Source organism: Coregonus lavaretus (assembly GCF_964263955.1).
Source record: "Coregonus lavaretus genome assembly, chromosome: 36".
Lineage (NCBI taxonomy): Eukaryota > Metazoa > Chordata > Actinopteri > Salmoniformes > Salmonidae > Coregonus > Coregonus lavaretus.
The window spans coordinates 19,057,966-19,082,008 of NC_140023.1; the positions used below are offsets into that span (position 1 = coordinate 19,057,966).

The following is a 24,043-nucleotide window of genomic DNA, read 5'->3' on the forward strand; positions in this document are numbered from 1 at the left end:
TCAGGAAACCACACTTGACTGGTAGTGGATACAGGATCACAGCGACCACACATTGATTAGTGGTTGTCACGTGATGGAACCCCCTCTGGTCCCTCGCCTCTCCTTCACCTCCAACCAGTCCACCCCCCCCAGTTAAACCAGTTTAGTTCCCTTCAAGAGTTCTGACGTCAACAGTACCACTTCACTCTCACACGAGGTCAAGGCTCACTCGGCACTAAGGCTCAGTCGTCACCTCCAAAACTACAGAGGTCATTCGGACAATTTACACTTTCACATAGAGGGCTGAGAAAAGTTTTCCACGATTTAAAAGAAAAAAGACCATGCTAGCGAATGTATGTTTTTGGTTATTTTTATACAATTCAGGTCATTATTGTAAAATAAAATATGTTCTGATAAATATTAATCAAAGAATGGCTCTGATGCATCTGCACTGAGTGTAGAAAACATTAGGAACTGCTCTTTTCTTGACATCGACTGACCAGGTGAATCCAGGTGAACGCTATGATCCCTTATTGATGTCAGTTGTTAAATCCACTTCAATCAGTGTAGATGAAGGGGAGGAGACAGGTTAAAGAAATATTTTTAAGCCTCGAGACAGTTGAGACATGGATTGTGTATGTGTGCCATTCAGAGGGTGAATGGGCAAGACAAAAGCTTGAAGTGCTTTTGAACAGGATATGGTAGTAGGTGCCAGGCACACTGGTGTGTGTCAAGAACTGCAAACCTGCTGGGTTTATCACGCTCAACAGTTTCCCGTATGTACAGTGGGGAGAACAAGTATTTGATACACTGCCGATTTTGCAGTTTTTCCTACTTACAAAGCATGTAGAGGTCTGTAATTACAAAAATCCAGAAAATCGCATTGTATGATTTTAAAGTAATTAATTTGCATTTTATTGCATGACATAAGTATTTGATCACCTACCAACCAGTAAGAAAAGCAGAACTTAATATTTGGTACAGGAACCTTTGTTTGCAATTACAGAGATCATACGTTTCCTGTAGGTCTTGACCAGGTTTGCACACACTGCAGCAGGGATTTTGGCCAACTCCTCCATACAGACCTTCTCCAGATCCTTCAGGTTTCGGGGCTGTCGCTGGGCAATGCGGACTTTCAGCTCCCTCCAAAGATTTTCTATTGGGTTCAGGTCTGGAGACTGGCTAGGCCACTCCAGGACCTTGATGCTTCTTACGGAGCCACTCCTTAGTTGCCCTGGCTGTGTGTTTCGGGTTGTTGTTATGCTGGAAGACCCAGCCACGACCCATCTTCAAAGCTCTTACTGAGGGAAGGAGGTTGTTGGCCAAGATCTCGCAATACATGGCCCCATCCATCCTCCCCTCAATACGGTGCAGTTGTCCTGTCCCCTTTGCAAAAAAGCATCCCCAAAGAATTATGTTTCCACCTCCATGCTTCACGGTTGGGATGGTGTTCTTGGGATTGTACTCATCCTTCTTCCTCCAAATACGGCGAGTGGAGTTTAGACCAAAAAGCTCTATTTTTGTCTCATCAGACCACATGACCTTCTCCCATTCCTCCTCTGGATCATCCAGATGGTCATTGGCAAACATCAGACGGGCCTGGACATGCGCTGGCTTGAGCAGGGGGACCTTGCGTGCGCTGCAGGATTTTAATCCATGACGGCGTAGTGTGTTACTAATGGTTTTATTTGAGACTGTGGTCCCAGCTCTCTTCAGGTCATTGACCAGGTCCTGCCGTGTAGTTCTGGGCTGATCCCTCACCTTCCTCATGATCATTGATGCCCCACGAGGTGAGATCTTGCATGGAGCCCCAGACCGAGGGTGATTGACCGTCATCTTGAACTTCTTCCATTTTCTAATAATTGCGCCAACAGTTGTTGCCTTCTCACCAAGCTGCTTGCCTATTGTCCTGTAGCCCAGCCCATCCCAGCCTTACACAGCTCTCTGGTCTTGGCCATTGTGGAGAGGTTGGATTCTGTTTGATTGAGTGTGTGGACAGGTGTCTTTTATACAGGTAACGTGTTCAAACAGGTGCAGTTAATACAGGTAATGAGTGGAGAACAGGAGGGCTTCTTAAAGAAAAACTAACAGGTCTGTGAGAGCTGGAATTCTTACTGGTTGGTAGGTGATCAAATACTTATGTCATGCAATAAAATGCAAATTAATTACTTAAAAATCATACAATGTTATTTTCTGGATTTTTGTTTTAGATTCCGTCTCTCACAGTTGAAGTGTACCTATGATAAAAATTACAGACCTCTACATGCTTTGTAAGTAGGAAAACCTGCAAAATCGGCAGTGTATCAAATACTTGTTCTCCCCACTGTATCAAGAAAGGTCCACCACCCAAAGGACCTCCAGCCAACTTGACACGACTGTGGGAAGCATTGGAGTCAACATGGGCCTGCATCCCTGTGGAACGCTTTCAATACCTTGTAGAGTCCATTGGGGCTGTTCTGAGGGCAAAAGGGGGTGCAATGCAATATTAAGATGTTCCTAATGTTTTGTACACTCAGTGTATACCAACAGTCTTGTTTTTAGCATGTCAAATGAAGAAGCAATGGCCAGCCCATATTTGTATGCTTATCAATAAGTGTGACAATGAGTAGGTCAGTGCATTGTCCAGTCCGCTTCAATATTTCCTCTCTCCAGTTGTGAGCAGCCTGGTCTGGGTCAGTGGCTAAAGACCAGTGGTCAGCAGATCAAGGCCATGCACTCTGCCCACAGGAAACTCCAGCCCATCAGTGAGTGTTCCTTCCTGCACAGATCATTCTTATCATAGCACCACCCATTCATACTGTAACATAACACCAGACATGCTCCGCCATGTCTGTTTTAATTCATCATTAGCGATCACAATATATCAGCATTGAGATGAAAGTGTTTCTGAAAGTGATACGACAGAATGTGTCTATGCATTCATGTTATGTCACTAAACTGTGTGATGTGTGTGTAGGTGTTGACGCTGTTGAAGAGACGGTAGAAGAGGGGTGCCCTGCCCCTGAGGGTTTCAGAGTAGACTACACTCCCACGTAAGTGACTGCTCATGACTGACACTGTAACCCGAGTTATGAGAGAGAGCTATTTGGGTGCAGGGCAGGTGACGACGTCTCAGAGTAAACCAAGACATCTTTGGGTTAGTTTGTGGTTTCCTCTGATTTGGATTTTGTTCACCTACCCGTCTCTTCAGGAGTCCCTACTCCAGCACCATAAAGGAGATGCTGACAACGTTTGGGACAGCGACCTACAAAGTTGGCCTTAAGGTGCACCCCAATGAGCAGGACCCCCGCGTCCCCATCATGTGCTGGGGCAGCTGTGCCTACACCATCCAGTCTATAGGTAATGCACATACACACACACACAGACACACACACAGACACACACAGACACACACAGACACACACACAGACACACACACAGACACACACAGACAGAAAACAAGATGAATTAAAAGAATGAGAGAACCAACGTAGTTTAAGGTGATATAAAACCCATATCAAAGGTGCACATGTGGGATTGAGTTAAGTCTAGTGACTGTATTACCGTCACACCGGCAGTCATACTTTTAAAACTCACCTCACTGTGATGATCAATTTGAAGAAAGAACTTCAACAGCAGGTTGAAACGGTGTAAAACATGGTTGTTTCAAAGCCGAACACAATGAAATGAAATGTACTGCGCTTTCTACAGTGATGATTCATTCAAAACGCTTATGAGGCCAAGCCCGAAAAAAAATTAATTTTATAAAAATTATCACTGTGCCGTTATACAATACATAGACTACTGCATGTTACATATGGAAGAAAAACATAAAACAAAACTGATTTTAAAATGTCTTTGGTACATAATTGGTCTAGCCTGTACTCCAAAAGTAAACAAATCCTGCCCATTTGATAATGGGCCATTCTAAATCGAACCTAATTTGACATATTAGTAAAGACAAGATTCAATTGAGAATAGTCTGATGGGTGAAAATATGATGACTTGATGAGAGAACAGCTGTGCAGCCTGAGGCAAGGAACAAGGCACAAGCTTTTTTTGCTACTTTCTCAAATCATCAATAGCCTATCGTTGCACCATGCAGCCCATGAGTGTTTTGATTTCTAAGACCTTCTAAGGTTTGTATCAATCACAACTAATATTGCCAAATAACTCTCAATCAAGCATATAGGACATGTTTCAAATTATGATAATAATAATAATAATAATATGCCATTTAGCAGACGCTTTTATCCAAAGCGACTTACAGTCGTGCGTGCATACATTTATTTTTTGTGTATGGGTGGTCCCGGGGATCGAACCCACTACCTTGGCGTTACAAGCGCCGTGCTCTACCAGCTGAGCTACAGAGGACCACTTTTACGCTCAACATATCCACTTCATATGCGCACTCGCTCTGTAATGGGAAAAATATACTTTCTATTTTATTCAGTTAAGTTCAATTATATTCTTCTTACTATAAAATCAGATAAAATAAAATAAAATAATGTCATGGGACTTTTAAGCATATCTTGTCAGCTAAAAGCCTACAGCCTACGGTATGGAGCATAGCCAGATAACATAGGCCTACAGTAGGCCAACTCATATTCTGTTCTTCTGAAATACATTCTCTTCATATCATAATGTTTATTTAGACCTGACTACAAGAAATAATGAATTATTGTGATGGTGTAAATTCAATGTATTTATTAGACTTTTTTAAATGTAGATGTTCCAAAGATGTGCATCAGTGGCTTGTATGCATGGAGGCCTGGAGATGCTAAATGTGTTTATGTTAATTAACAGTAAATTACCGTGAGACCGGCAGTCTTTTGAATTACAATATCCGGCTGACAAAATGTCATGACCGCCACAGCCCTAGTTCTTCGTTATTTAATGGGTCAATTCATACGTTTCAAATGCTGAGAATGGTCCACAGATGTCCAAACACAACCAGAGCATAGACTCCCTTGTTGTGATGTTCAACTGACTTTTTTATTTCATTTTTCATTTTGCAGAGCGACTGTTGGTGGACGAGGAGAAGCCTTTATTTGGAAGTTTACCTTGTAGACAGGTAAACGACGACAACCTCTCCTTCTAACCTATGAGTCAGTGGACAGGAGTCTTATAGGAAGTAGTGTTATGTGGAGAGGTGCTAAGACATATTTGACACTGGTGTTTGTGTGTGCAGGATGACTGCCTGAGCTCCCTTGCCAGGTTTGGCTCAGCGTGTTGGACTGCAGCCTCTCAGCCCTCTGTGCAGGGCCACTTCATAAGACTGGTAGCAGGTAGGGCAGACACTGTCAACAGGCGGCTGCAGGACCAGTAGGCTGGCCTTTTCAGTGCCTGAATTCAAATTCACATGTGTTAATGTTGCATATGTTGAGGCTTTTTTTGGTCTAGGGATTTGAGTTTTATAGTTACATTGATGGAATGTGTGTGTTTCTGTAGCATTAATTCCAGACCCCCAGGTGGAGACCTCTCCCTGTATCCTGGACATAGACATGTTGCACCTGCTGGTGAGTGCCCCCCCCCCCCCCCCCCCCCGAGCGACTACATATCCGCAAAGACCTCAAATGATCATCAACACATCAATAATACCATCAGCCATACAGACATGCATGACAAGTGGCATATCAGGTCTCTGGGCTCCCAGATCATAATCAAACCCATTGTTGACTCTTACCATAAAACCTTTTACATCGTGTATAAGTGTAAAGTCAACACCGATCCCTCTCTCAGGTGAGTGTGGTGCTGTCCTACGGATCTGTCCACTCCCAGGACTCGTCAGGGCTGAGTGTGGACGCTGTCCAGCTGCACCTCTTCCACCTCATCACTGTGGCTCACATGGTCCAGATACTGCTCACGTCAGGCCCAGGTAAGAAGAGAGCGCACCCTACACCTGGACAGGGTGTGTGAAAATGTGTCTGCATGCATATTAAAGTTCTCTCAACACCAGCTAAGATCATACCTTTGGATAGTTGAAGAGAGAGTAGTTACAAGTCGTTGGAAGTTAACCACTGTCAAATGGAAAACATGTTTGTATGGCATAGAGAAAGGAACAAACATGTACATTCTGTGCGTCAACAGAGGAGGTGACCATGGAGCAGGAGAGTGAGGGAGCAGAGAGGGAGGAGGAGGAGGCCATCTGCTGTCTCTACAACACCCTCAGAACACACCTGGGCAGGTGAGGCAACACTGGGAACTCCCCAGAATACACACTCACCTACCCTGTCCACCAAGCAGCCATCTTTTCCTCCGTATCGTCATGGTAATACACGTTGTGCTTAAACCCATGCTGTGAGTGTGGTTTATAATGTGTGGTGTGTGTGTGGTGACAGTTCCCTGCCTGAGGTGGGCTCTGGTTGGCACCTGTGGCGTTGTGTGAAGACTGGCATCCTACCCTACCTGAGAGGAGCAGCACTGTTCTTCCACCACCTTAACGGAGTTCCTACACCCCCAGAGCTGCATGGTAACTACAACATATAGTGAGGTGAAAAAAGTATTTGATCCCCTGCTGATTTTGTACGCTTGCCCACTGACAAAGACATGATCAGTCTATAATTTTAATGGTAGGTTTATTTGAACAGTGAGAGACAGAATAACAACAAAAAAATCCAGAAAAACGCATGTCAAAAATGTTATAAATTGATTTGCATTTTAATGAGGGAAATAAGTATTTGACCCCCTCTGCAAAACATGACTTAGTACTTGGTGGCAAAACCCTTGTTGGCAATCACAGAGGTCAGACGTTTCTTGTAGTTGGCCACCAGGTTTGCACACATCTCAGGAGGGATTTTGTTCCACTCCTCTTTGCAGATCTTCTCCAAGTCATTAAGGTTTCGAGGCTGACGTTTGGCAACTCGAACCTTCAGCTCCTTCCACAGATTTTCTATGGGATTAAGGTCTGGAGACTGGCTAGGCCACTCCAGGACCTTAATGTGCTTCTTCTTGAGCCACTCCTTTGTTGCCTTGGCCGTGTGTTTTGGGTCATTGTCATGCTGGAATACCCATCCACGACCCATTTTCAATGCCCTGGCTGAGGGAAGGAGGTTCTCACCCAAGATTTGATGGTACATGGCCCCGTCCATCGTCCCTTTGATGCGGTGAAGTTGTCCTGTCCCCTTAGCAGAAAAACACCCCCAAAGCATAATGTTTCCACCTCCATGTTTGACGGTGGGGATGGTGTTCTTGGGGTCATAGGCAGCATTCCTCCTCCTCCAAACACAGCGAGTTGAGTTGATGCCAAAGAGCTTGATTTTGGTCTCATCTGACCACTACACTTTCACCAGTTCTCCTCTGCATCATTCAGATGTTCATTGGCAGACTTCAGACGGCCCTGTATATGTGCTTTCTTGAGCAGGGGGACCTTGCGGGCGCTGCAGGATTTCAGTCGTTCACGGCGTAGTGTGTTACCAATTGTTTTCTTGGTGACTATGGTCCCAGCTGCTTTGAGATCATTGACAAGATCCTCTCGTGTAGTTCTGGGCTGATTCCTCACCGTTCTCATGATCATTGGAACTCCACGAGGTGAGATCTTGCATGGAGCCCCAGGCCGAGGGAGATTGAAAGTTATTTTGTGTTTCTTCCATTTGCGAATAATCGCACCAACTGTTGTCACCTTCTCACCAAGCTGCTTGGCGATGGTCTTGTAGCCCATTCCAGCCTTGTGTAGGTCTACAATCTTGTCCCTGACATCTTTGGAGAGCTCTTTGGTCTTGACCATGGTGGAGAGTTTGGAATCTGATTGATTGATTGCTTCTGTAGACAGGTGTCTTTTATACAGGTAACAAACTGAGATTAGGAGCACTCCCTTTAAGAATGTGCTCCTAATCTCAGCTCGTTACCTGTATAAAAGACACCTGGGAGCCAGACATCTTTCTGATTGAGAGGGGGTCAAATACTTATTTCCCTCATTAAAATGCAAATCAATTTATAAAAAATTTTACCTGCGTTTTTCTGGATTTTTTTGTTGTTATTCTGTCTCTCACTGTTCAATTAAACCTACCATTACAATTATAGACTGATCATTTCTTTGTCAGTGGGCAAACGTACAAAATCAGCAGGGGATTAAATACTTTTTTCCCTCACTGTACATGCGCACGCACACCCAGGGCTGGCACGGTAATTGTATAATTGTGTAACCGACGATTATGGATGAAGACCTAAAATAAAATAACTCCCGTAACCGTTTAATCCATCAATTTTAAATAATATTTTCTACTTTATTTTTAAGTAGTAGATATATTTTACACAATAGCGGTAGTGTAAATGAATGATTATGAACAATTTTGCTTCCTTAATCTGTCTAGATATCCAACTGTTTCCATCTCCTCCCAACGCACACTCTCTCCTTCAAAATGCACTCCCTTTGATGCTATAGCTAGCATTATCTGTACCAGCTACAGTGCGAGTAATTCTCAGGTTTGTAAAGGTGTAAAAAGATGCTAGAATCCGACCTGAATCACCACTCTGTCTGCTTGGTGAGTGTGGACATTTTATAAACGAAAGTGAATCGGCAATGTTATAAAAACCGAAGTTGAAATCCACTAAGTTCGCAAACGTTAAGGGCTCGATTCAATCCATTTCGCCGAAGTTCAGCGCTATAGCGCACTTACAATTTTAAATGGAATTTTCGATTGAGCCGACATGCAGCATTTACCGTGAATGCAGTCTCCGTGAACGTGGGAACATTGCCTTTAAATGTCAGTCGCACTATAGCGCTGAACTTTGGCTATATGGATTGAGTCGAGCCCCAAGTTTGTATGCATGACCCAAAGGCATGACCACTGCGTGATAGATTGTTTACTTTGGTTGCTAGGCAATACAACACCCCACTGGCAGTGAGTGGGCCACTGCTGCAGCAGCAGAGAGGAGGGGAGAGAGGAGAGACAATTAGCGTGCCTTAATTTTTCAGTTCGAACTGTTATACAGTGCCTTGCAAAAGTATTCATCCCCCTTGGCGTTTTTCCTATTTTGTTGTATTACAACCTGTAATTTAAATGGATTTTTATTTGGATTTCATGTAATGGGCATACACAAAATAGTCCAAATTGGTGAAGTGAAATGAAAGAAATAACTTGTTTCCAAAAATTCTAAAAAATAAATAACGGAAAAGTGTTGCGTGCATATGTATTCACCCCTTTTGCCATGAAGCCCGTAAATAAGATCTGGTGCAACCAATTACCTTCAGAAGTCACATAATTAGTTAGATTGCACACAGGTGGACTTTATTTAAGTGTCACATGATCTGTCACATGATCTCAGTGTATATATACACCTGTTCTGAAAGGCCCCAGAGTCTGCAACACCACTAAGCAAGGGGCACCACCAAGCAAGCGGCACCATGAAGACCAAGGAGCTCTCCAAACAGGTCAGGGACAAAGTTGTGGAGAAGTACAGATCAGGGTTGGGTTATAAAAAAATATCAGAAACTTTGAACATCCCACGGAGCACCATTTTTAAATCCATTATTTTAAAAAATTGAAAGAATATGGCACCACAACAAACCTGCCAAGAGAGGTCCGCCCACCAAAACTAATGGACCAGGCAAGGAGGGCATTAATCAGAGAGGCAACAAAGAGACCAAAGATAACCCTTAAGGAGCTGCAAAGCTCCACAGCAGAAATTTGAGTATCTGTCCATGGGACCACTAAGCCGTACACTCCACAGAGCTGGGCTTTACGGAAGAGTGGCCAGAAAAAAGCCATTGCTTAATGAATAAAATAAGCAAACAAGTTTGGTGTTCGCCAAAAGGCATGTGGGAGACTCCCCAAACATATGGAAGAAGGTACTCTGGTCAGATCAGACTAAAATTGAGCTTTTTGGCCATCAAGGAAAACGCTATGTCTGGCGCAAACCCAACACCTCTCATCACCCCGAGAACACCATCCCCACAGAGTGAAGCATGGTGGTGGCAGCATCATGCGGTGTGGATGTTTTTCATTGGCAGGGACTGGGAAACTGGTCAAAATTGAAGGAATGATGGATGGTGGCTAAATACAGGGAAATTCTTGAGGGAAACCTGTTTCAGTCTTCCAGAGATTTGAGACTGGGACGGAGTTCATCTTCCAGCAGGACAATGACCCTAAGCATACTGCTAAAGCAACACTTGAGTGGTTTAAGGGGAAACATTTAAATGTCTTGGAATGGCCTAGTCAAAGCCCAGACCTCAATCCAATTGAGAATCTGTGGTATGACTTAAAGATTGCTGTACACCAGCGGAACCCATCCAACTTGAAGGAGCTGGAGCAGTTTTGCCTTGAAGAATGGGCAAAATCCCAGTGGCTAGATGTGCCAAGCTTATAGAGACATACCCCAAGAGACTTGCAGCTGTAATTGCTGCAAAAGGTGGCTCTACAAAGTATTGACTTTGGGGGGGGTAAATAGTTATGCACGCTTAAGTTTTCTGTTTTTTGTCTTATTTCTTGTCTGTTTCACAATAAAAAAATATTTTGCATCTTCAAAGTGGTAGGCATGTTGTGTAAATCAAATGATACAAACCCCAATTTTTTTTATTCCAGGTTGTAAGGCAACAAAATAGGAAAAATGCCAAGGGGGGTGAATACTTTCGCAAGCCACTGTAACGGTGACTGTGGTTAATTCCACGATAGGCACAGCTCTACACACACACACACACACACACACACACACACACACACTTGAATATAAGTGTATCTCTCACTCACTCTTACATTATTTTACTGATCTTTGAACACATACACTGTACCAAGCAGAGCCATACTGTTGATGTTCACTCTGTCTCTTCTAGCTCTGTGTCCTGGTCAGTGGGAGGTGCTGTGTGGATACCTCAGTCTGCCCTCCAACCTGCTTCAGCTTTACCACAGTCAACAGGAGCTACTGGAGCCATTACTGCATGGGTAAGTGTCTCTCTTGCGCGCCAGTAACCTGTCTTTTCTCCTCTTGTATCCTCTGAATGGTTCAGAAGTGCCAGCTACATGGCTGATTTGATGTACTGTATGTCATAGTCACACTATGTGATGGGGGAAAGTTTCTTTAATTTAGTATCCTCCTGTCCTGTAGGTGGTGCTCTCACCCAAGTCTACGACAGACCCTTCAGGGAGGTGGTGTTCTCGTGAGGTCAGTGCTGCTATTTTACTGTCTGATATGATGGGTGGAAAACTCTGATTACTTAGGTTGGATATTGGTATAAATGATTTTGTGTGGTACAGTGTTAATTTTGGCAGCTATTTTCGTTTGTCTTTATGACTAAAATACCTTTTAGTCTTAGTCACATTTTAGTCATTTCATACTTCTTAGTTTATCAGTCCACTAAAACTCTGGACAATTTTAGTGTAGTTTTGCCAGTCATTATAGTCGCATATTAGTAAATGCATTTTTTTCTTCATGAAATAAATAGTATTTACCTTTTAACTTCCATCATATGCACATTAAAGGTACTATGTCTAACTTTGCTTCCCCCTTGAGAGAAAGCTAGGCGAATTGCAACAACACTTAGGCTGAATATAAAAAACTCGGCCCCCTCCCCCGCATCCCATTTCCCGGCAACACGGTGGAGACTCGCGCTGAAGTCTTTGTACTTTTAGTTTGGTCCACCAGCTTCAAACAGCTGAAAATAGTTAGTTATTGAAAATATATTTCACTGTGATTTTAGATGGTACAATGATTCTCTACACTCTCAAGTGCTTGTTTTCTCACAATAATTTAAATTGAGTGAACAGTGGCAGAGCGATTTCTACATGTTGGACGCCTGCCCGTCTGCCATCTTCTGTTTATGCTCGAGGATCTGCCATCTTCTGTTTACTACCCAAGTAGTTGCCATACCAAGTGGTGATGCAGCCAGTCAAGATACTCTCAGTGGTGCAGCTGTTTCACTTTTTGAGGATCTGAGGGCCCATGACAAATCTTTTCAGCCTCCTGAGGGGGAAGAGGCGTTGTCGTGCCTTCTTCACGACTCTGTTGGTGTGTTTGGACAATGATAGCTCCTTAGTGATGTGGACATTGAGGAACTTGAAGCTCTCGACCCGCTCCGCTACAACCCCGTCGATGTGAATAGGGGTGTGCTCGGACCTCGTTTCCTGTAATCTACAATCAGCTCCATTGTCTTGCTGACATTTGAGGGAGAGGTTGTTGTCCTGGCACCACACTGCCAGGTCTCTGACCTCCTCCCTATAGGCTGTCTCATCGTCATCGGTGATCAGGCCTACCACCATGTCATCGCAAACCTAATGATAGTGTTGGAGTCGTGCACGGCCACGCAGTCGTGGGTGAACAGGGAGGGAGTACAGGAGGGGACTAAGCACGCACTCCTGAGGGGGGGCCCCCCGTGTTGAGGGTCAGCGTGGTACATTTGTTGTTGCCTACCCTCACCACCTGGGGGTGTTCCGTCAGGAAGTCCAGGATCCAGTTGCAGAGGATGACCACTCCTCTGATTCCCTTAAAGAGGGGAAAATCTGAGCTTTCCAACATTGCCAGAAATATTACTTGACTCCTAATATCCAGCAAATACTGTAGCATTCAAAGGTCCAATCGGAGAAGAACTGCACGCACATTTGTGGACCGTGACAGCGGCAAGACGGATGAATAACAGCTTTGAGCTGACGTGATCAAAGCAAAAATAGCCTACATGAAAGTAAGACCGAGTAAACATTGTTCTGCGTATCACATCAAAAGATTGACGAATGACTGAAGTGACCGCCCGGGAGCTGTGTGGGAGAGCCGGGCAGATCAGCCCAATCAGACCGCGCAACTGAAAGACGTTACTTCTTCCAATGGGAGGATTGCATTAAACATTCTGCAAAGGCATGCATGTATGCTTATGATTGGACAAAACAGATGAAAAGGAGCTTCATGTCGAATTGAATGTCCATAAGTCTCACAAGGAATTCTCGTAACATTTTCATGGCGTCTTGTTATGGGCATTAGTTTTCGTCAGGAAGAATATGTTGACTAATATTTTTCGTCATAGTTATTGTTGACGAAATTAACACTGGTGTGGTCGAGTGTTTTTTTAGAACTGTACAGAAGTTGTTGTTGATTGTGTTAAGAGCTCTAGGGCTGACCAATTCTTCCTCTGTTCAGTTTCCCTCGGGAGTCCAACAGCCTGATTGACCTCCCAGATGACTACAGTGCCCTCATAAACCAAGCATCCAGCTTCACGTGAGTGCCCAACGAACAACTGTCATTGGTGCATCAGCTGTCATAGCACAACACAGCCTTACAAAATTACAATCAGGAGAAATGGGATGTCATTGCTCTCCTTACTGTCCTATAGAAGACCTTTTAGAGTGTGAATGTCTAATAGAGTTGCGGTCAAATATATTGGACCTCTTGCACTTTTCTTAAATAATTCCCTATTTCTTCTCAAATAAGTTGAAATTGAAAACTTTTGGTATCCACACCTTTTCAAGGTTTTTCAACATTGCAGAACCAATTTTATTTTTTATAAACTTAATTATTCATTATTTGTAAACTTTAGAAAATAAAGACATGGAATGGACAAATTATTGGCACCCCAGAGCTAGTACTTGGTTGCACAGCCTTTGGCCAAGATAACTGCTAACAAATGCTTCTTGTAGCCATCATTGAGCTTGCTGCACCTTTCTACTGGCAATTTGGATTTGGCCCACTCTTCAGCAGCAAACTGCTCTAATTCATCAATGTTTGAGGGGTGCCTTCCAACAACTGCTGTTCTCAGCTCTCACACATAGGTTATGGAAGTGATCCAGATTTTGACTCTTCGCTGGCCACTCCAGAACAGTCAAGTATTTCTTCTTGAACCATTCCGTGGTGTTTTTGATGTGTGTTTGGAGTTGTTGTCCTGCTGGAAGACCCACAACCTTCAATGGAGACACCGTTTTTGGACACTGGGTTGAAAATTGCACTCCAAAACACCTTTTGATAATATGCTGATTTCATGTTTTGTTCAAGACCCCCAGTACCAGAGGCACTAAAGCAACACCATAGCATTATCGAACCTCCCTCATGTTTGATTGTAGGGAGGGTGTTGTTTTCTTTGAATGCTTCATTTGGTTGTTGATAGGAAGGCCCCACTGCTGAAAGAGACACAAGGAAAGCCTGATTTAACTTCTAAAAAACCCACCTAAACAAGCCTGAATCCTGGGGGAAATTGTATGTGGACCAATGAAACTAAATTAAAGCTCTTTGACAATACTGTGTTTTTCAACGACCAAATGAAGAATTCAATGAAAAGAAAACCCTCCCTACAATCAAACATGGGGGAGGTTTGCTGCCCCTGGTACTGGAGGCCTTGAACGTACGCAAGGCATCATGAAATCAGCCGATTGCCAGGTGTTTTGGAGTCTAATGTTCAACCCAGTGTTCAAAAACTGTCTCCATTGAAGGTTGTGGGTCTTCCAGCAGGACAACAACCCCAAACACACATCAATGTACCCTGGAATGGTTCAAGAAGAAAAACTGGAGTGGCCAGCGAAAAGTCCAGATCTGAATCACATCCATAACCTGAAACGGCTCTCACCATTTAATGGCTACAAGAAGCATTTGTCGGCAGTTATCTTGGCCAAAGGCTATGCAACCAAATACTAGCACTGGGGTGCCAATCATTTTGTCCCTGCCATTTGTCCTTATTTTCTCAATTAAACTTGTAAACTTAAGTTTACAAAATAAAATTGGTTCTGCAATGTTGAAAATCCAATAAGGTGTGGAGACCAAAATATTTGTTCAATTTCAACTTACTTGAGAATAAATAGGGAATTGTTTAAAAGGCCCAATGCAGCTGTTTTTATATCAATATCAAATCCTTTCTGGGTAACGTTTAGGGTTGACCCCTTTTAGTCGATTGTTTTGTCGATAGGCTGTTGGTCGACCAAGATTTATTTAGTTTAGCAGTAGCATATATATATATATATAAATACCAATCAAAAGTTTGGACACCTACTCATTCAAGGGTTTTTCTTTTCTGTTTTACAATTTTCTACATTGTAGAATAATAGTGAAGACATCAAAACTATGAAATAACACACATGGAATCATGTAGTAACCAAAAAAGTGTTAAACAAATCAAAATATATTTTAGATTCTTCGAAGAAGCCACCTTTTGCCTTGACAGCTTTGTACACTCTCTGCATTCTCTCAACCAGCTTCATCTGGAGTGCTTTTCCAACAGTCTTGAACGAGTTCCCACATATGCTGAGCACTTGTTGGCTGCTTTTCCTTCACTCTGCGGTCCAACTCATCCCAAACATTTCTCAATTGGGTGATTGTGGAGGCCAGGTCATCTGATGCAGCAATCCATCACTCTCCTTGGTCAAATAGCCCTTACACAGCCTGGAGGTGTGTTTTGGGTCATTGTCCTGTTGAAAAACAAATGATAGTCCCACTAAGCGCAAACCAGATGGGATGGCGTATCGCTGCAGAATGCTGTGATAGCCATGCTGGTTAAGTCTGCCTTGAATTCTAAATAAATCACTGACAGTGTCACCAGCAAAGCACCCCCACACATCACACCTCCTCCATGCTTCACAGTGGGAACCACACATGCGGAGATCATCCGTTCACCTGCTCTGCATCTCACAAAGACACGGCGGTTGGAACCAAAAAATCTCAAATTTGGACTCATCAGACTGAAGGACAGATTTCCACCGGTCTAATGTCCATTGCTCATGTTTCTTTGCCCAAGCATGTCTCTTCTTCTTATTGGTGTCCTTTAGTAGTGGTTTCTTTGCAGCAATTCGACCATGAATGCCTGATTCATGCAGGCTCCTCTGAACAGTTGATGTTGAGATGTGTCTGTTACTTGAACTCTGTGAAGCATATGTTTGGGCTGCAATTTCTGAGGCTGGTAACTGTAATGAACTTATCCTCTGCAGCAGAGGTAACTCTGGGTCTTCCATTCCTGTGGCGGTCCTCATGAGAGCCAGTTTCATCATAGCGTTTCATGGTTTTTGCGACTGCACTTGAAGAAACTTTCAAAGTTCTTGAAATTTTCCGCATTGACTGACCTTCATGTCTTAAAGTAATGATGGACTGTAATTTCTCTTTGCTTATTTGAGCTGTTCTTGCCATAATATGGACTTGGTCTTTTACCAACCCTAACTTGTCACAACACAACTGATTGGTTCAAACGCATTAAGAAGGAACGAAATTCCACAAATTAACTTTTAACAAGGCCACCTGTTAATTGAAATGCATTCCAGGTGACTACCTCATGAAGCTGGTTGAGAGAATGCCAAGAGTGTGCAAAGCTGTCATCAGGCAAAGGGAGTCTCAAATTTAAAATATATTTGTATTTGTTTAACACTTTTTTTGGGTACTACATGATTCTATATGTGTTATTTCATAGTTTTGATGTCTTCACTATTATTCTACAATGTAGAAAATAGTAAAAAATATAAAGAAAAACCCTTGAATGAGTAGGTGTGTCCAAACTTTTGACTGGTACTGTAAATATATCAGACACCTGTCTGATTTACGCATGGCTCAGTGGACTAATCCATTGCGGTAGCCACGGGATGGCTCACCAGTAGTACATTTATAGTTCATTCCCATAATTTGTAATCTACAGTATTTGGTTAAGGTCATTTCTGTTAATGCATTAAATATATTATTATTATTATTATTATTATGCATAGAAGAAGTCCTAGGCTACCTGGCCTGCGCACAAATGTAGGCCTGTAAATGTTTCCATTTGGGGATCTGATAGTATTTCTGATTGTCTTATTTCACCACCACTGTGGAGCTTCTCAAAGTAATTTTTTCTTCACCTCAAACAGCAAGTAAACTAAGTCTGTTTTTACATTGATTGAGGATGACAATAGTTCCTCAACGTAGCCTATGTGAAAAATCTTTACAGCTCTCTTTCGATAACCAGTCAGTGTGAAAGTGGAAAAAGATGTCATGCTCTGATCCGGTGGAAATGTAATAAAATAGGCCTACCTGATTACTTCTTATCCCTTGCGCAAATAGCCTACAGCTGTGTCTGTCCGGAGCTCACCGGAGCGGAAACTCTGAGGTCCCAGAATATTTAATACAAAGTTGCAAGTTTGCTAGAGGGAGCTTCAGGCCGGACCAAGTTGATATTTGATACAATTTTTCAAGTTCCTTGCAGACAGGTCATGCGTAGCCAATGTGATTTATAGGATATTAATTTTTTATCAGGGTATTTTCTACCTGTAGGCTGCAATGTTTTTATTTGTTGGCTTCATGTAGGCTATTTTTACATAGTTGGCAATATAAGTTACTTTTAGAATTTTGAATAACCCCATGATAATGATTTTGAGATACGAAGACTGTATTATAAATGGAGAAAAAAAATTGCATATGAAAATCATAACTGCCACGCAGATCGGTAGAAATGGTAAGATAAATTGGCACTCCAAATGGAAAAGGTTGCCGACCCCTGGTGTAGACTATTACCGGCAACTTCAGGAGCTTAATGGCAGAATCTGCGAAGGCCAGCATCAGCTGGAGGAGGGGGGTCGGGATTTTTTTTGTATTCTTCTGGTTAGGCTATCTTGATCTCTGGCTCCCTCTTGAGTCATTTCTGTGTCTTAATTATTTAATCACAGTGTGCTTAAGCATCAGACAAGCTCAGTAGCCTACATATAGTTGATTTTATTAACACATAGGGTGTGTCTATATAGGGAAAAATACACATTTTAAATCTAAAGTCTAAAGAACAGACAACTCTCGGTCGACCAAGATTTTCTTTAGTTGGGGACAGCCCTAGTAACGTTTAAGTACCTTGCTGTAATAAATTCCATTAAACAGTGTTAGTTTCATCAGCTGTTGGTAGAGCATGGCGCTTGCAACGCCACGGTTGTGGGTTCGTTTCCCACGGGGGGCCAGTATGAAAAATGTATGCACTCACTAACTGTAAGTCGCTCTGGATAAGAGCGTCTGCTAAATAACTAAAATGTAAAATGTAGTGAGGTCGGGCGCTGATGTTGGGCGATTAGGTCTGGCTCACAGTCGGCGTTCCAATTCATCCCAAAGGTGTTCGAAGGGGTTGAGGTCAGGGCTCTGTGCAGGCCCTTCAAGTTCTTCCACACCGATCTCGACAAAACGTTTCTGTATGAATCTCGCTTTGTGCACGGGGGCATTGTCATGCTGAAACAGGAAAGGGCCTTCCCCAAACTGTTGCCACAAAGTTGGAAGCACAGAATCGTCTAAAATGTAATTGTATGCTGTCACGTTCAGATTTCCCTTCACTGGAACTAAGGGGCCTTGCCTGAGCCATGAAAAACAGCCCCAGACCATTATTCCTCCTCCACAAAACTTTACAGTTGGCACTATGCATTGGGGCACGTAGCGTTCTCCTGGCATCCGCCAAACCCAGATTAGTTCGTCAGACTGCCAAATGGTGAATCTGGTCCTCCCGTGTGGCTCAGTTGGCAGAGCATGGTGCGTGCAATGCCATGGTTGTGGGTTCGATTCCCACTGGAGACCAGTATGAAAAGGTACAAAAATGTATGCGCTCACTACTGTATTGTCACATGTGCCAAATACAACAGGTGTAGACCTTACCGTGAAATGCTTACTTACAAGCCCTTAACCAAGAAATAGAGTTAAGACAATATTTACTAAATAAACTAAAGGTATAAAATAAAAAGTAACACAATAACAATAACGAGGCTATATACAGGGGGTACTGGTACTGAGTGCAGGGGTACAGGTTAGGGGAGGTAATTTGTACATGTAGGTAGGGGTAAAGTGGCTGGAGAAGAGTGTCTGCTAAATGACTAAATTGTAAATGAATCGTGATTCATCACTCAAGAGAATGCGTTTCCACTGCTCCAGAGTCCAATGGCGGGGAGCTTTACACCACTCCAGCCAACGCGTGGCATTGCGCATGGTGATCTTCGGCTTGTGTGCGGCTGCTTGGCCATGGAAACCCATTTCATGAAGCTCCCGACAAACAGTTATTGTGCTGACGTTGCTACCAGAGGCAGTTTGGAACCCGGTAGTGAGTGTTGCGATTTTTACGTGCTTGAACACACAGCAGTCCTGTTCTGTGAGCTTGTGTGGCCTACCACTTCGTGGCTGAGCCGTTGTTGCTCCTAGACGTTTCCACTTCACAATAACAGCACTTACAGTTGACGGTGGCAGCTCTAGCAGGGCAGACATTTGACAAACTGTTGGAAAGGTGGCATCCTATGACGGTGCCACGTTGAAAGTCACTGAGCTCTTCAGTAAGGCCATTCTACTGCCAATGTTTACCTATGGAGATTGCATGGCTGTGTGCTTGATTTTATACACCTGTCAGCAACGGGTGTGGCTGAAATAGCCAAATCCACTTATTTGAAGGGGTATCCACATACTTTGTATTTGGCCCCAACTGTATGTGTTCATGCTCTCCTCACTCTCCCCCCAGGTGCCCTAAGTCGGGGGGGGATAAGTCCCGTGCTCCCACCCTGTGCCTGGTGTGTGGCTCCATGCTGTGTTCTCAGAGCTACTGCTGCCAGACAGAGCTAGATGGAGAGGACGTGGGAGCCTGCACCGCACACACCTTCGCCTGCGGAGCCGGAGTAGGCATCTTCCTCAGGTACAGACCCGACTCTTTTGTGTGTGTAAGTTTTTTTTTTTTTTTTTTTTTTTTTAATGTGCGCCTGTATACAGTGGGGTCCGGAATTATTGGGTCCCTTGATAAAGATGAGCAAAAAAATACTGTATAAAATAACTAATACTGAGCTATATTGTACGCAAAAAAAAAACGGAACAATTATTTTATACTAATACAATTGCTCAGAGAATGATTTTGTTTTCAATACTTCCCCTTGCGAGGATAACAACACTGAGCCTTTTTCTAAAATGTTTTATGAGATTTGAGAACACTTTGGGAGGGATCTTAGACCATTCCTCCATACAGAATCTTTCCAGATCTTTGATATCCTTCGTCTATGCTTATGGACTGCCCTCTTCAATTCAAACCACACGTTTTCAATGGGTTCAAGTCCGGAGACTGAGATGGCCATTGCAAAATGTTGATTTTTGTGGTCAATTAACCATTTCTTTGTGGATTTTGATGTGTGCTTGCGGTTATTGTCTTGCTGGAAGATCCACTTGCGGCGAAGTTTCAGCCTCCTGGCAGAGGCAACCAGGTTATTTTGCAAAAATGTCCTGGTACTTGGAAAAGTTCATGATACTGATCACCTTAATGGCCCCGGGACCAGTGGAAGCAAATCAAAGATCCACTACCATATTTTACTGTAGGGATTAGGTATTTTCTGCATATGCATTGTTCTTTTGAAGGCCAAAACCACCATTGGCGTGGCCAAAGACCTTTTATTTTCATGTCACCCCAAGCACACATTAAAATCCACAAAAAGTAGTTAATTGACCACAAAATCAACATTTTGCGATGGCCATCTCAATCTACGGACTTGCCTACGTTCATGAGTATGCAAGTATAATGCTGTCCCTTCTGTTCCAGAGTGAGAGAGAGCCAGGTTCTGTTCCTGGCTGGTAAAACTAAGGGCTGTTTCTACGCTCCTCCTTACCTGGACGACTATGGAGAGACGGACCAGGGCCTAAGGTGAACAACACTGCACATTCACTCATTACAGTACAGCAGTGGTTCTCAAAATGGCTTCTCAAAAGGTTGGAACAAACACCTGCACACACTAGAATCACCCAGAAGCAACTTTGAGACCCAATGCTGTAAATGTTATTGGTCTGTGCTGAAAGATGTCCAATAGTGTGTTTGCTGTGCTCAGCCGTTTGAAAGCCTTGCGTCTCTGTGTTTATCCAGGCGGGGGAACCCATTGCACCTGTGCCGCGAGCGCTACCGCAAGATCCAGAAGCTGTGGCGCCAGCACAGCATCACAGAGGAAATAGGCCACGCCCAGGAAGCCAACCAGACCCTGGTGGGTATCGACTGGCAGCACCTGTGATGTCATAGGTTACTATAGGTCACACCCACCAGAGTCGGACACACCCCTTTCTCCAAACATGGGGGACTCTGCACATGAGAGAGCAGCAGTATGGTGGACATGGCAACAGAGCCCCACCTCTCTCGCTCCTCTCTCCCCCTCTGAGAGTGGATGAATGCATATAGGTTTTTCTCCTTTTCTTTTTGCTGTTTCTCCCTGGAAAGAATGTGTTCCTCTATTTTCTTTCTGATTTAATATAAAATAGTATATATATAAAGCATATAGCCAACACATTGGGCCGCCGGGGTCGGGTGCAACATGAATACTCGGAGTATAACTTCTTTATAGGAATGTTATTTAATTTCTGCCTATTCAAATACGATTAAATTATTTATACGGTAGATGGCTGATGTATTGGTTTATTTACAGTTGGATTGCTTTGATACTAAACATTTTGAGTAAGCACATGGTTTTCATCCTTGCTTTTGTCAGCCAGTGACTGCTCATTTCAGAGTTTGGGCCAAAATCTCATCTGATATGTCTATAGGTGAGGTCAGATTGTGCCCTTACCAGGATTGGGGTCAATTCTATTTCAATTCCTTTGAATTTAAGTTTGAAACCAAGAGCTGAAAAATCCTCATTGAAAATAAATTGTACTTTTCAGCTTTGAATTGGAATTTCAATTCAAGTCCTGAAATTGATTGACCCCAACACTCTGTGTGAGAGACACTGCTGACCCATGCAGTGTGGGGGTAAAAAAGGTCTGATGGACACCTAAATACACAGTGCAGTAACACACTGGTGTTTGTTTGCGTGTTTTAACTCCCGAGTGCCTGTGTTTTGGTTTTTCAGTTTGTCAGTGTGTATGTTGCCGTGTGTGGAATCGTTTTGCAGGTTATGTATGTGTCCGTTTTGAATGTATCCAGACTGTTCGTTGTCAATTATTAGTTTTTTAACACTATATTTAAGTGAACCAGATATGAGCCTTTACTGCAAGGCTGTCGCTTCCTTTTTTGGTTGGTTGGATGGAGAGCCATGTATTCTTTCACTTTTTATCTGACGTGGATGTTATGCATTGATGGGGTTTGTTTGTTTGTTTTTGGTAATTGTTTTTGTATTGGCACTTTTTTGATGTCTGAGAAGAGAACGCAGGAACACTTAACCTTTAACCTTTTTCAAATGACTAAAATGTAAAATGTAATATATGGACTGTGAAGTTGTCATAAGTATGGCCTGTGCGTGTGGGTTTGCCTGACTACCTGACCTGACCTGGAAAACAACTCTGGACCTAGTTATAGCCTATATGTAAAGCCCAGAGTTGTGTTTTTGCTCAGGTCAGGTAGTCCTAGCCCTAATCATAAGGTTGCCTCTGGACTGTACCATTACCACACCTACAGAGGGGGCGGCAGTATGTGACATGACAGGTGGACTGACCCATGGGGTCAAATATCATCCTTCAAGCTCAGAAACTAAACAGGATAATCACACGCAGGCACTTTAGAGGAACACACACACACTGCTCTCTGATGCAGGGTCTCCCTGATGCTGGGACCTGAAGCCGTATATTCTTCCTCCCATATTCTCATGGTAACCATCCACACCCCCATTCTTCAACACACTCCCAATATCGAGGCTGCATCATTATTTTCACGTCACAGACTTGTTAATATGTTAATTATTGTATAAATGAGTACATTGTACTATATTGTAAAATGATACCTAATTAAAAAGGAAAAGTAATGCCTGAGTCTTGTCTATTTGTGAGGTGTACTTTAGATTAGTTACTAGACTATTGAGGGCTGGGGGGAAATCAATATTGTTATGCTTCTTTTTTTTGCAATAGATGCAGTAAAGAGATCAATCAAACTCGACCAAAACATTGGAAATGCCTTGAAAACGCCATCACGTGTCCCCATGTGGGGGAAAGATTCAGAATCTCCTCATTGCCCCCCCCATCAAAATTATCCTACATTTAGGCTGTTGTTTGTGTATTTCACACTATGTTGGGGTAAAAATCTAAGTATAATGCTTGTATGGATGTCAACCCCAATACATGTTCATGTCATCGTCACCAATCAACTGCATTACACTTAAAAATGGCTTCAAGACTTAATCAAGTAGCACCACCGTTTTCTATATGGCTAGCTATGCTACCAACTCATACAAACGGGAGTTAGCATTTAGCAGAACTATTTTTAGAACTCCGAAAAGGAACATTTCAAAATAATATGCAGTGAAAACAGCCAAATATATCCAAATCGGATTTTAGTAACCACGTTGTGGGCCTGTTGGAACACAGAAATCATGACGGATTTGGCGAATATCCACTTTGTAAGATCAGAATTTTTGGAATGTGCGACATTGATCTCTACCGCATCTATAGTGATTTGATTCAATGGCTTACAAATCTTGGAATCGTAATATTTGGTTGTGTTCGTTTAACGGTTCAATTACATATAACAACAAATACATTCTGACTGAGTTGAAAACTGAATAATCAGCAATAAAGTGCTCTTCCTGGCAAAATTGTAAAGACCTTCATAGTATCATATTTAAAATGTAATGCATTAAAACACTGTTTCACCCTATTGCAAAATCGAGTCACAATACATACAGAATCTCAATATATTGAATCGTGACCTAGCTATGTATCGTGATTTGATTTAAACATGTTATTTTGTGATCTGAGTCTTATCATGAGGTCCCTGCCAATACCCGGTCTTAAAGGGATAGTGTGAGATTTAGGCAAGTAAGCCTTCTTTTCTACTTATCCAGAGTCGGATGAACTCATGGATACCGTTTGTATGTCTCTGCGTGCAGTTTGAAGGTAGTTTTGCATGCCATTGCTAACTAGCGTTAGCGCCATGACTGGAAGTCTAGACTCTATGGTATGCTAGCTGTACCTGTAGACTTCCAGGCATGGCGCTAACGCTAGTTAGCAACTTCCCTCAAACTGCACGCAGAGACCTACAAATGGTATCTAACACTTTAACGCGAAGACAACTGCTGGGCTTAGTATGTTGTGTGTGTGACCATGTGTAATATCAATATCCCTATTGCTCTGAGCAGCACTTGTGCCTGTCTCCGATCTGTCAGGACCTCCCAGCATAACCACCATGGAAACCGGCCAGGAGAATAAAGTGGATTAGGCTCCCAAGGCCCAGTTGGAGAATAAAGCTGATGGTGTAATGAGAACACTTAAAAAGTTAACCAGCGGTTAACCAGGATTACAGCGAAGCTGAGGTTAGAAAGAT

General features: G+C 43.0%; 1 protein-coding gene across 5 annotated transcripts in view; it reads left to right on the plus strand.

Moving 5' to 3' along the window:
• Positions 1–22,529, plus strand: part of LOC311110989 (E3 ubiquitin-protein ligase UBR2-like) — a 44,573-nt gene extending 22,044 nt beyond the window's left edge. For all 5 annotated transcript variants that reach the window (XM_084153660.1, XM_084153661.1, XM_084153659.1 and 2 more), the window contains 15 exons: positions 2,632–2,723; positions 2,936–3,011; positions 3,170–3,318; positions 4,977–5,032; positions 5,150–5,246; positions 5,410–5,477; positions 5,701–5,836; positions 6,049–6,145; positions 6,300–6,430; positions 10,730–10,838; positions 11,002–11,058; positions 13,021–13,098; positions 19,292–19,462; positions 20,351–20,452; positions 20,669–22,529. In XM_084153660.1, the coding sequence (XP_084009786.1) occupies positions 2,632–2,723; positions 2,936–3,011; positions 3,170–3,318; positions 4,977–5,032; positions 5,150–5,246; positions 5,410–5,477; positions 5,701–5,836; positions 6,049–6,145; positions 6,300–6,430; positions 10,730–10,838; positions 11,002–11,058; positions 13,021–13,098; positions 19,292–19,462; positions 20,351–20,452; positions 20,669–20,810 (1,561 nt within the window). In that variant the 3' untranslated portion in view covers positions 20,811–22,529. The remainder of the gene's footprint in view (positions 1–2,631; positions 2,724–2,935; positions 3,012–3,169; positions 3,319–4,976; positions 5,033–5,149; positions 5,247–5,409; positions 5,478–5,700; positions 5,837–6,048; positions 6,146–6,299; positions 6,431–10,729; positions 10,839–11,001; positions 11,059–13,020; positions 13,099–19,291; positions 19,463–20,350; positions 20,453–20,668) is intronic.
• Positions 22,530–24,043: the final 1,514 nt, after the last annotated feature.